At 41.6% G+C, this 13,563-nt stretch overlaps 1 protein-coding gene across 8 annotated transcripts in view; it reads left to right on the top strand.

The window, feature by feature from the left end:
- Positions 1-13,563, top strand: part of LOC137423373 (phosphomannomutase 2) — an 85,090-nt gene that overhangs the window by 40,168 nt on the left and 31,359 nt on the right. For all 8 annotated transcript variants that reach the window (XM_078774293.1, XM_068110458.2, XM_068110459.2 and 5 more), the window contains exons 5-6: positions 4,824-4,915; positions 10,025-10,124. In XM_078774293.1, coding sequence (XP_078630419.1) covers positions 4,824-4,915; positions 10,025-10,124 — 192 coding nt within the window. The remainder of the gene's footprint in view (positions 1-4,823; positions 4,916-10,024; positions 10,125-13,563) is intronic.

Here is a 13,563-nt window from a genome sequence, read left to right as displayed (position 1 = left end):
TGATACTTTCTCAAACAAGTCGGATTTTTGGGCCGGGACTTAAATATGAACACCACGCGTCTCCTTCCCCACTCCTCACCACAGCTCGTATACAGTCACTACCGGTTACGCCTCATCCTTTCCGGTTCATCATGCATTCATTAATATTCATGTAACTCCCAATACCACACACACACACCACCCCCTCTGAAAATAACTCAAAAATGTTGTTTGTTGCAACAAAATCACTTGTGTACTTCCCCTGTTTGTGCTCAGAGTAGTACATCAGAATAGGTAATGTATGTTGAGAGCGAATCTATGTAATTTTTTCCCAACTGTTGTTCCAATGTCGTTTTCAGAAACATCTTCCTTGTCTCTCAAGCTCAGAGAAAAGTGTATGAATAGAACCACCTTTGGAGGCCATTTTTCCCCACGGGCACCATGGTCCCATTTTTGAAGCAATGTTTTATGGCCGGATACCCTTCCTGCCGCCAACCCTGTTGGTCACTTCTTGCGACACACAGGGAATTACCAGTGAGCTGGTACTCAATTTGCCGGCCTCGGAAGGATGACAGGCTGAGTCAACCCCCCTGGCGTTAATTCAGCGACCAACCGGGATTCAAACCCAGGATCCTTGGATCCAAAGCTGGCACCCTAACCGCTAAGCCAACACCAGGCTAGAAAAGTGTATGAATGCAGGATCTATTTTTAGTTCTCACAATCTACTTGTCAATCTTCTCAGTTCGTGTATTTAGTCGGAAGTAGCATCACTGGCAAGCATCAGAGTAGTTGTGTGTATGGGCTTGTTGCATTGCCCTTGCCAGTGTGGGTTTGATTGCCACGGCTGCTTGGATGGTCAGCAAATGTCTAGCGTATTCATTCCTTTGAGACTGCTTTGACAGAACCGACACTCTGTGGCAGAATATGGTGGTGGGAGAACATCACTGGCCCACCCTAGCAAATCACTCTTAGGGTTGTCATGGAGTTATTGCATGTTAGGCACATAAGGCTACCGAGGCAGTTTCCTGAAAGGGTCACCACTCCGATACAGGGCACTCGACTACCTCACTTTTCCCATCAAGCTGGTACTCATTTTGCCAACCTTTTGCCAATCTTTAACATCCACTAACTAATGCCAGCAGATGGGACGCCCAGTTGAACGTCCACCTGAGACGTCACATGCATTTTTGAATCACCTTGCCTGTGTTGAAGAATTAAATTGGGTCAACATAAATTACAGTGGAAATAATTAATTCTCCCGAATTCCATGAGCTCAAATCATTTTAATCATACATGCATGCATGGGAGAGATTCCCTGTACAAAACATTCAACATAAAATTCTGACAATCTCTCTCCAAATATTTCAATACATGAGTTTATGTACATTCTTGGCTATGCAGGTAAGGGGGAGGGGTCTAGAAAAGGGGAATGTGGGCCTGGTGGGATGAATTGGGGAGTGACGCCATCAAGTCTTGTGTTTGGAGGACTTCAGCTAATCAGAAGACTTTAGCGATCCGTGTGGACAATAACAAAAGAGGGTTCTCAGTCGTTCACTATAAACATATTGAAAGGCTTTCATGGATCAAAAGTTTATTGGGAGTATGTTGTGTGTGAAAGAGAAACCTCAATGCCAAGCAGAGTGTATAATCAAAGCCAGATGTGAGACAAAGCATGCTTAACTGGAGTGAAGGCTTAATAAGTCATTAATTATTAAGTCTGCCCATTACATGGCATCCTATACTATTTGAAGAGTGTATATATATCTGATACAAGTTATTTTGCTACTATTTAATAGTTCATCTATTCAAATTAAATGCATTTTATTGCTTAAAAAGTGCTTTAGGTGATACATATTTTAATAGATCAGATTAACAGCATGGTAAGGCTCCATTACAGAAAATTGTAACACTTGCCAGCTTTATTATTTATTTATTTATACTGGATACAATTTGCCATATTTCTCATGGGCGAAATAAATTCTCCAATTAAAAATTCAGTACTACACCTGTAAACACCAGGATGACTTGTTCACTTGTTCACAAACTAACAACCCAGGTTAGGTAGCTTAAAATCGACTGTCTGTACCTCTCGACCAGGGGTGGCTAACCAGTCCAGTATAAAGAGCCAAAAAAAACCCTCACACCATTGTAAAGAGCCGCACAACACCTGCATGCTCACACTACAACAGCAACTTATAGGCCTAATGACATAATTAATAATTATATGTATTATGGTTATGTCATAATTATCATAATACAAAGCTTAACAGTTTTCATAGGTCGTTTATTACCTCAGTGGGACAGCTGGCAGTCTTTGTTTTCCACAATCATTTTCAGGTCTGGCTTGTACTCAGTTGTGGCCACTCGGAGCAACTCTTTCACATGTGTGTCCATAAGAACAGAGCGATGTCTTGACTTCACTTGTTTCAGTGTAGAAAAAACTGATTCACAGACGTAAGTTGATCCAAACATTCACATTAGCTTGAGTGCAGCCTGTTTGACACTGGGGTATCTGTCTGTGGGCACAATTTTCCAAAACTCTGTGCCTGTGGTTCCTTCTCTAAAGACACATTTAAGTCTGTCATCCTCAGAAAGTTCAATCATCTCCAACTGGGATGCTGCTTCATCTGCCACTAAGGGGGCTTTTAAACAATCCGATTCAGCAGTGAAAGGGTTGATGAGGAATGTGATCTGTGGCCGTTGTTTCTTCAGGTTGCAGAATCTGTCCTCAAAATTCTGCTGCAGACTTTCAACCAGTGTTGCATACCGTGCAGTGCTCCTTTTTGTGACCTCAGCTGCTTCTCCATTTGCCTTCAACAAGGAGGGAAAATGTGTGAGCTCTCCATTTTGAAGATGGGTCTGGAAGAGCTTGAGTTTGTTCACAAATCTGAAAACACTTTGCACCAGGTCAAGCAACATTTTTAACTTCCCTTGCAGATCTAGATTCAGTTTGTTCAGATGATGCAGCATGTCGACCAGAAACCCCAAGTCTGACATCCACTGGGGGTCATGTAGCTCAGAATAGTCCTTATGCTTCACTGCCAGAAACAGCTTCACTGGGTCCAAAAGTTCAAAAAAACGGGAAAGCATGTTACCTCTTGAAAGCCATCTCACAGTGCAGTGGAGAAGCAGATCATTGGGAAGGTCTTCGTCCAGTTCAGCTATGAGGTTTTTGAACTGTCTGTGCTTGAGAGCATGAGTGCGAATAAAATTCACAATTTCTCGCACAGGTTTCATGACATGGTTCAAGTTCAGCTTCTTCGACACCAGGTTCTCTTGATGGATGATGCAATGAAATGTACAAAAATCAGGGAAACGGTCGGCAGCTTTACACAGCCCTACAAGGCCATTTGCAGATCCCAACATAGCTGGTGCACCGTCTGTGGCTGTTGCTGTTAGTTTTGGTAAATGCAAATTTGCCTTCTCAACAACAGTCGTGAGTGTCTTGTTCAGGTCGATGCTGCGGGTCCTATCTTTTAACGGCACAATGTCAAGCAGCTCTTCCTTAATTGTGCAGTCTTCTGACACACCCCGTACAAATATTGCCAACTGTGGCTTATCTTGAATGTCGCAAGACTCATCCAAAGCAATGCTGAAATACCGACATTTTTCAAGATCCGTATGCAACTGTGTTTCAATGGAGTTGTTAATATCTGATATTCTCTGTTCAACGGTGTGCCGTGACAGCTGCAGGTCTGACACAGAACGCTTCAAACTGTCATTTTCAGGAGTGAGGATGGCAACATCTCTGAGACACGTTTTCACGAATTCCCCTTCACTGTATGGCTTCTTAGCTCGAGCAATGTTCCATGCTAACTGATATGATGCTAATGTGACCATCTCTGAGTGCTTCGTTAATTTCCAAAAAAACTGAGTCTGCTTCTCTGACTGACGTTTCAATGCATTTACCTTGTGCTTGCGAAGTTCACTGCCTTTGGGAAAATCCCGGGCCACGTTATCATGGAGTGAGGTGAAATGGCGCTCCAGGTTTGAAGCTTTAAAATGCGACAGTGCAGTCTGGCAAATCAAGCACAAGGGTTTCCCATTTCGCTCCGTAAAAAAAATACAATTCCTCCCATTCAGGCAAAAATGCCCTGTGCTCCTCTTCATATTTGCGCTTCGCTTTACGTTTTCCTGACTCTGCCATGGCGATTCGGTCACTGCTGCTGGGCTAGTGCTAGCCTAGCTAACAAACTTCTGGGTCTGCGCGCGCAAGTGTGTTTCATGTTTGGGCTCATGCATGACTAGTGGGAGATTTCTGTCAAACACATTACCACAAAATTATCTTTTATTTTTAAAATATAGGCAAATTTGTTGGCAGTATAGTCAAATATTCAAATGCATTTTGATTTTATAGTATAAATACATTTTAAAATGTAAAAACATACACCGATAGAGCAGCCCCTCGCGAGCCGCACAAGAGATGGCTTAGAGCCGCATGCGGCTCGCGAGCCGCGGGTTCGCCACCCCTGCTCTAGACCATCCTGCTAGCCCAACTGCCTTGCCTATTTAACAGATTTAGAAGTATTGATACATAATCTAAAGTTGAAAGAATGAACAGAAATAAACTCAAAATTTGTTCCGATTTCCTCCGCTTAAGGCCTAAGAATTACAAGAATGTCCACGACCGCCTGAGAAGGCTTTCAGCACAGAGGTTGACTGATTTGATCCCACAGTTGGTGTGTTACTTTCTTTTGTCACTTCCTTTTATCAGCCACTCTAAAGAGAGGTAGTTATAGAATAACAGATTTTAAAGCATATTGATGCTGTCAATGTCTTATTTATTATTTACGTCAATTAACTGACAGTGGTTTTGCTTGAAGGCCTCCTTTTGTCATTGATAGAGCATTCAAGATCACCTGGGTGAAGATCTGCTGCAGGACTTTATTAACTACTGTTTGAAATACATCTCCCAAATCCGACTGCCTCGCAAAAGGTTTGGTTTTCAATTTGTAAAACGACTTTGTTCCACAGGTTTGAGAGATGCCAAGATGGTCATGTACTGTACTGTATAGTGTATATGCATTATCTGGTTGGCCAAATCTTTTGGATTTGAATAATAAAATGCTGGACAATGATCTGAGGACATAGTCAGCCTGAAACAATGGCTTCACACATTAAAACAAATACAGTTCTTATAGCTTGTGTGGATGTGTTCCTTGCTCTTTTGGAATGAGGAACTAGCTCATCGCTTCGCTGACGTATTTCATCAAAAAACACCATGTTGCACTTAACAAACCTATCTGTTAGTCCCAATTGAAGATGTACAATGAGTGAAACGTGTGAAAAAAAGATATTTTACAACATGTAGTAGTGGGAGTAGTAATTGTTGTTGTTGCCTCTGCCATGGTGGTTGTGGTGGTTGTTGTTGTTGTTGTTGTTTGTGTGGTCCTTCTGTGTACTTTTATATATTTTTCTATTACTTGGAGAAGCATTCCTATATATAATTGTGTGTGCTCCTTCCGTGTCCGTCATGTTTTATTCAAAAGGGTTCCTGCTGTCGTAGAGTAATAAAAAAATATATTGTACTATTACAACCACTACATTAAGCTCCAAGTCCTGCTTTTATAGTCCAGCGGATAGGTGCTAAAAAATGAACAAATTGTGCACTTTATGATTGAAGCATGAAACTTGGTACACTAATACTAGACATTATGGGGATCATTTTAAAGATTGGAGGCATTCTGTATCTGTCCTGTGTCCACCGTAGCGGCCATTTTCCAAAATGGCTGCCATCGAGGAGATTTTGCCGATAAGTGAATGACAAAAATACCTCTATTAACATAAAATATATATGTTCATGCTATATATATAGTAACTTACTCAAACACAAGAATTATAAATATGCCCTAAGAATATATATTTAATGGATATATGGACCAATATAGGTATTTTGATGGTCAAAATATTAAAGAAAATGAACAAATTCCTTAATATCACTTTTTTTTTTTTTAAAGATAAGGATCATATTATATTATTAGTTATAAGTTTAGAAGTAGAAATTGTTAGTAGTCATTATTAGATATAAGTTGTTATATTTGTTATTAATCATTATATGTTATAAGTAAACCATGTTTTAAATAATTAAGTAGATTAATTAAGGTGTTTTTTTTGCAGATCAGATCCAGAATTCTTGCAATATTTAAGAAATATAATTTTCTATAATTTATTGAATTGGTGTGGTTGTGTTTCTAATAATCATTGCTTCTGTCTTTCAGATTGTTGTGAGTGTTAATCTAATCTACTGCTCATCATCATGAAGAAAGTCTTCAAACTTTCAAGTTCAATCTAGCAGTGATATCACCATGTCTGTGAATGAGGACGATACACCGATGGACTGGAATAAGTGTCTCATCTGCCAGGAAAGCACCAGTGAGAAACTCACGTGCCCAGCAGACTTTGCAGAAAGGTTCCAAGGAGCTGGGTATACGTCTATTGTTCAAACTTTATCAGCATTCAACGAACTCGGTTGCTTGCCACCAAAGCTTAAGTTGACTCGAATGGACGATGGTAATGGACTGGAGAAAACTTTTTCAAATAGGAAAGCAAAATTTCATAAAACATGCAGACTTAAATTCAACCAAAATGAACTCAAACGTGCAGCTAAGCGGAAGATATGTGTAACGGACAAGAGTTCCTCTTCTGGTGAAAAGGAAAAATTCAAACGTCAAAAGGTCTCCAGGACTGGTGATGCTGTTAGCCATTGTTTCATCTGTGAGAAACCCGCATCTGATGCCCTACCTCTCCATAGAGCCTCAACGTTTGGCCTTGACACTCGAGTGCGACAGTGTGCAATTAATCTACAAGATGAGTGTCTGTTGGCAAAGCTCAGTGAAGGAGACTTAATCGCTACAGAGGCTGAGTACCACAGCCAATGCTTAGTGTCATTGTATAACAGAGATCGAGATAGACCAACAACATCACATGACGAATGCAACACAAATATTGCTCATAACACTGCATTTGCTGAACTTATTTCATACATGCAAACTGCTCTTGAGGATGACAGCATTGCCCCTGTTTTCAAACTATCTGTATTGAAAAAACTATATACTGATAGAGTTAACCGGCTGGGAGAGGGCTCCTCTGTCGTTCACTCTACACGATTCAAAAATAAAGTTCTAAGCTACTTTCCTGAGTTAGAAGCGCACAATGAAGGTCGCGTTGTGCTTCTTGTCGCCAATGCAAATATTGGTAAATCGCTAAGAAGTTCGTGCCAGCTCGACGGTGACAGTGAAGCAGTGTTCATCTCTCGTGCTGCAAACATTGTTCGTAGAGACATGTTAAGAATGAAATGCTTACCATTCAGTGGTTCATTCAAAGAGGATTGTCAAGAAAATTCTGTGCCTCACTCACTGCTGATGCTGGTCACAATGATCATGTATGGGACAGATATCCAAAACCAAGAAAACTACTTGTCACAGCCAGCTTTGTCTGTATCACAATTGATGACATATAACAGCTGTGTGCGTCGACGACAACAACCATCATTGGAAACAAGACATACTGAACAGCGTGAGACACCACTTCCACTATTTCTCGGATCATTGATCCACTCAAGGACAAGATCTCGCGATCTAGTTGATACACTTTATAGGCTTGGATTGTCAGTTTCATACGACCGTGTGCTAGGCATGTCTGCAGATCTAGGAAACTCTGCCATTAGCCACTTTGAAAGTATTGGAACAGTGTGCCCACCTGCACTCCAAATTGGAGTATTCACAACATCAGCAGTCGACAACATTGACCATGACCCGACAGCAACAAGTGCGCATGGATCTTTCCATGGAACGGGCATCTCCTTGTTTCAGCACCCTGACACTGAAAATTGTGGGACTGAGCAAATGCGCATACCTTTCACAAAATCTGGCAAGAAGGTCATGAACTATGTATGGAGGCAATTCACAGGCTCTGTTTGCCATGTTGATGTGGTATTTGATGTATACAGAGAAGATAGTCTGAAGGCCGCCACAAGAAAGAAGAGAGGGAAGGGCATACGGATAAGAGTGGAAGGAAACAAGAAGCTGCCTGGAAACTGGTCACAATTCCTACGGGAAGATGGTAACAAGACAGAACTTTTTAATCTCCTGAGTCAACGAGTGACAAATGAAACATTTCCTGGTATAGTGGTCATGACTCACAGAGAAGAGCTGCGTTGTTCAGAGACAATTGACTCAGACTGGTTGTCCCCTTCTGCACAGGAGGAAGGAGACACAAGAATGCTGCTGCATGCAGCAGATGAGGCCAGGCAAGGTTGCAAGAACATCTTGCTTAGAACTGTTGACACAGATGTAGTTGTACTAGCCATCAGTCTTGCTCACAAGCTTGACAGTGCACAGCTAACTGTAGCATTTGGAATGGGAAAATCGTTCCGTTACCAAGACGCAACTCACATGGCACAGACGCTGGGAAATGATAAGTGCAATGCAATACTTGCTTTTCATGCACTGACAGGGTGTGACACCACATCCAGTTTCACCGGCATAGGAAAAAGAACAGCCTGGTCATAATGGAATGCGTTTGTTGATGTCACGCCAGACTTGTGCAGACTTGCACAGACTCCAACAACAGCTAGCATAACCCAGCTTCTCCCAAACATCGAGAGGTACATTGTGCTTATGTACGACCGTGGAAGCTCTGATGATAATGTGAACATGGCATGGAAGACTCTGTTCACACAGAAAGGCAGGAGCATTGAAAACATACCTCCGACTCAAGATGTTCTCTATCAGCATCTACTTCGAGTTGGTTATCAGGCTGGCCATGTATGGGGTCAGGCCCTGTTAAAAGCACCTCACCTGCCCAGCCCAGCAGAGTTTGGATGGATGCGAAAGAACAATTTGGCCGAATGGGAAGTGATGTGGAGGAACCTGCCCCCTGCTGGTGCAGCATGCCGTGCTGTTATTAAGTGTGGCTGTATTAAAGGCTGCAGAGGAAGATGTAAATGTGCGGAAGAAAATCTACCCTGTGCATTACTCTGCAAGTGCGGTGGTTGTGAGCGAGAAGGGTGACAAGAGAACGGTTGACATTGAAACATGAGTGTTCTTGGACGTTATTGTTCTATCTCATGCACACCAAAAAACTTTTGTACTACGACAGTGTAATTTTCTGAAGTGTTTTCCTAAATGAAAGGAAAATAACACTTTGTACAAATAAACTAGTTTATCGAAACCAGTTTGTGTTACTTTATTCCTGGAATTTTGCATTTTTCCCCTCCAAATGCCCTTAAAGTGACACATAGAGGTCCCCAAAACAATCAAAAATGAATATTTATGTTATCATATATAATCCTTGGTGATACTTTAGTGTGCAGATGATATTAAAATAACAATTTGATATTTTCTGATGTAATATAAATTTATTCTAGCTAAATAATGATTCTGACTAGCGGCCATTTTTAAAATGGCCGCCACGGGTGACACAGGACAGATCCAGAATGCCTCCAATCTTTAAAATGTTCCCCATAATGTCTAGTATTAGTGTACCAAGTTTCATGCTTTAATCATAAAATGCACGATTATTCACCTATCCGCTGGACTATTAGTGGAATTATGATTAAACCAACACAAGCTGGTGATACAACTTCGAAATTATTGTTTCAAGAAAATCGATTATTCGCTTTCCAGCGGTACCATTGTTATTATACTATGGCAACAGGGACCCTTTAGAATAAAGCGGGACAGCAGGAGATGCCTCATAGCGCACACACACACACACGCGTACACTTATATTTTTAGTAATAGATGATCTGTATCGTGTGAAACTGATGGCATCTGGAATCAACACAATAATTTTTATAGGCAACGCAGCATGTCCTCGACGTTGCTTCTCCCTTGAGGTATGGTTGAAATTCATGGCATGGCATTGAAAAACAAGAATACATTTATTCATCGTTGGTTGACCATCTTTCAAAGTACGTTACATTTCCAAGAAAGTGTTTCTTTTAAAAAAAAAATCTGATTTCCAAGGATGCACAAATTAATTTTTGAGGTAACACACTATGAATGAATCAGTGCTATGACAACATACCTGGCCTGTGCTTCAGAGGAACCTTTATCGAGTTCAGGAATGGAATGCTCAACGTGTCTCCAGTGGGTCGAAGTTGCAGCCAAGATGAGAGGATGGAGTTTTATCAACTGGATCAGGTCAGATTGCTACACTGATATTTCTTCTTCTTTGCAATGTTTGATCTGCATATCGAAGGTGCAAATATATATATATATTTATTTATTTATTATAAAAACCTTTTCAGATATTGTGCTGTACCTCCACCAGGCTCAACAGTTTCCATTTTATATCCCACCAATAGGCCGGATCTGGATTCGGACCTGAACCAAAATCTAATTGGCTTGTTCTTGTCACCGAACCAACTCATGCACCGAGTTTTGTCATAAACTGTCCACAACTTTTTGAAATGTCATAATATATATCGTTTTTGGCCCCATCTCTCAATGGTGAAGAATCACTTTTAAAAAATTGTAGTATCCACTTGCGAATCCAGATCTTCACCAAAAACTCATCCTCTCGCCCCCTCAGCTCATACGTACCTCCCCCCCCACCCCATCCCCCTCCTCAACCGTATTGTCCTGAAATATTTGAGATCTGCATTCTAATGTCACTGATCTCCATGTAGCTTACACTGCAGCTCTGGATATTGTTTGTTCAGCACAAACGTTCTTCGTACAGGATGTCTGCGAGAATGCTCCTTTCTTTTTGCTGAACTATTCTCTGTTCTATTTTGATAAGACCTTGCACCATCATAGTGGTTGTTTTGCTTTGTTGAGAACTCCATTCTTCACTATACATTGACATACTAACTTCTCCAAGCCCACTAGAATACTTCTGGTGGTGCATTCCTTTCTGCAACAACCTAATGTCTATCTGTATGGTGTACCCAGGGCCGGATGAAACAGTCCATGGGATATCGGCCCACAATCCTTTCAGGCCCCCTCCACCTAACTACCGCATACACCACGCGCACACATGCACAGATAAGAAACCTATCATTCCTATTCTAAACGCTATACAACCCAGACGGCTAGCGGGACGGAGCACACATAGAGTGACTATAAACTGTTTAAATAATTATAATACATAAATAAGTAATCAGTACATAATTAATTGTCGGTAATTAATAATCATTTCTTACCTGCTTGACGGTATACTATAGATCACAGAAGCCTCCGTCGTTTCTTGTTGATGGAGAATTCCTCGACAATGTCATCAAATGATAGGGATGTCATGAATGTGTTCTCTATTGTGAGTAAACTAATGCCATTCAGTCTTTTCTGGCACATTGTTGATCGCAGAAGATTATTCACCCGTTTCAGAACTGAAAAAGATCTTTCCCCCGAGCAGTTCGACACAGGGATGTACAGGTACATTCTCAGACAAATGTTAATGTTGGGGAACGAATTCGACAAGCTGAGATCCCTCATCTTCTTCAACATCTCATGGGCAGATGTAGGGATATCTGACTGTTAATATTCCCCGATTGATAAACATATATTTAGTTTGTGTGTAAGTGTGCAAATATGTAATGAAATGTAAAAAAAAAATTCAATATATATCTAGAATTTTTTTCCCCATAATTTTGGGGGCCCACTGAAGTTTGGGACCTGGGCCCAGGCCTAGCTGGCCTATGTGCACCCTACACCAAATATGTGCACCCTACATCTGGCCAAGGGTGCACCCTACACCAAATAATGACGACTATATTCTACCATATTTTTGCTATTGTGCCATATTTTTTCTAACATGGATCCATTAGTAACCAACTATCCTAACAGACTCTTGCTCATATGTTGGGAATTCAACTGCCACCATATCGGTTGGCTTGGAATTGTTAATGCATCAACAGCCGCTACATTGCTACAATGGCCTTTATCAATTCTATGGGTCAAACCCAATCTGAATTTTCCAACCTGAATTTCTGGTAATAGTATATCCTTCCAGACCTGTAAATGATTAATCTTCCAGGCCACCACTCCAATTCCTCCTCTGCCCCTCTTGCCACTTCTGACCATATTCTTGTCAAAGCGCAAGTATCTCTAGGTATTGTTGGAGAGCAAGCTCAAAACTGCAGAAGCTGGCTATTTGTACAGGCCACCTGGCAGGCGATGTAATTTTCCCTCATAAAAGGATTGGGCTTCCATCTCCATCGCATCTTATATTCATTCCACAAGGGAATACATTCACAAAAGTCTCTCATGCTCATCTCTCATCATCACTCTCGTCTGCAGCTGTCCAATCCATCATCTTGGTCATGATACACTGAATCCTGTAGCAATGCAGCTGTGGTCAAGCATCTTGATTTTCTCAAAATGGAAGGCCAACCTGACTGAAGACGACTTTGTTACTGCACAAAGCTCATAACTAGTGTGTGCCCATCCTTAGGGAAGCAGAAGACACCATCTTACTAATGTCAAGGCTGTACTCTCCAATCAGTCTCTTTCCTCAAAGTCCTGGTGGTGCCTTGTCAAGTTTGTCTCTGGTGTATGCTTCCTCTCCTTCCCCTCCAACACTTCAAATAGCCTCACCACAGACTACTCACAAGGCAAGACAAAGTGTGACAATCAGTGTTGGCTTTACTTCTCATATATTCAACCCTACTGAACTCGTGTCTTTAGCATCCTAGAAGGTAGGGAAAGTATCTTAGTCTTGACCCTGCATCACAATGGGCCCAGATACCATCAATATCTGTGTTTTCAAATCCTGCTCTGGTGCTTTTGCTTCTCTTCTGTGTGCTTTATTCAACCTGTCCTTCACCTTCAGCTGCCTTCTGGCTCTTTGAAAGACAGCCAGTACCATTCCTATTCAGAAGAATGGTTAATAATAAAATCCTATCATCTGCAGGTCATAAAGCTTGATTTCTAATTGTAAGCAAAATTATTCCTCTTATTATTCCTATGTGAATTGCAGAGTTACTTTCTGCATTTACTGAACCACCTTTAGAGGCCATTTTCCCCCGTAGAGCAGGGGTTGGCCTTTTTTGGGAACTGTGGTCCCCTTTTTGAAGCAATGTTTTACGGCCGGATGCCCTTCCTGCCGCCAACCCTGTTAGTCGCCTCTTGCGACACACAGGGAATTAACAGTGAACTGGTACTCAATTTGCCGACCTCGGAAGGATGACAGGCTGAGTCAACCCCCCCTGGCGTTAATTCAGCGATCTACCCGGATTCGAAACCAGGATCCTGGGATCCCAAGCCGGCACCCTAAGCGCTAAGCCAACACCAGGCATCATATCTGAAGATGTACTTTCTCAAATCGATTTGATGCACTTTCTGCATTTACTGACAAAAATATTCTGGTATTTATTTCATTGTCTGCTCCTGGTCTTTAATATGCTGGTGTGTGCCCGGTTTAGAATAGGTGCACCATATCCCTGCATGCTGTAAGAGGCGACTAAAGGGTTGGCATCAGGAAGGGCATCCGGCCATAAAAAAACATTGCCTCAACTAGAACGCCACTCAGTAGAGCGCATACTCCCGCCGTGGGTCAAGTTGGAATAGTACGATTTCACAGAAGTTTGAGGGATACAACATGTAAAACTGGCCCAAACGTCAAAACAAAACTCGCTCATTT

The sequence above is a fragment of the Myxine glutinosa genome, chromosome 3 (assembly GCF_964187855.1).
Source record: "Myxine glutinosa chromosome 3, kmMyxGlut1.1, whole genome shotgun sequence".
NCBI lineage: Eukaryota > Metazoa > Chordata > Myxini > Myxiniformes > Myxinidae > Myxine > Myxine glutinosa.
The sequence above is the reverse complement of the archived record's forward strand: the minus strand, read 5'-3'. Positions and strand labels throughout refer to the sequence as shown.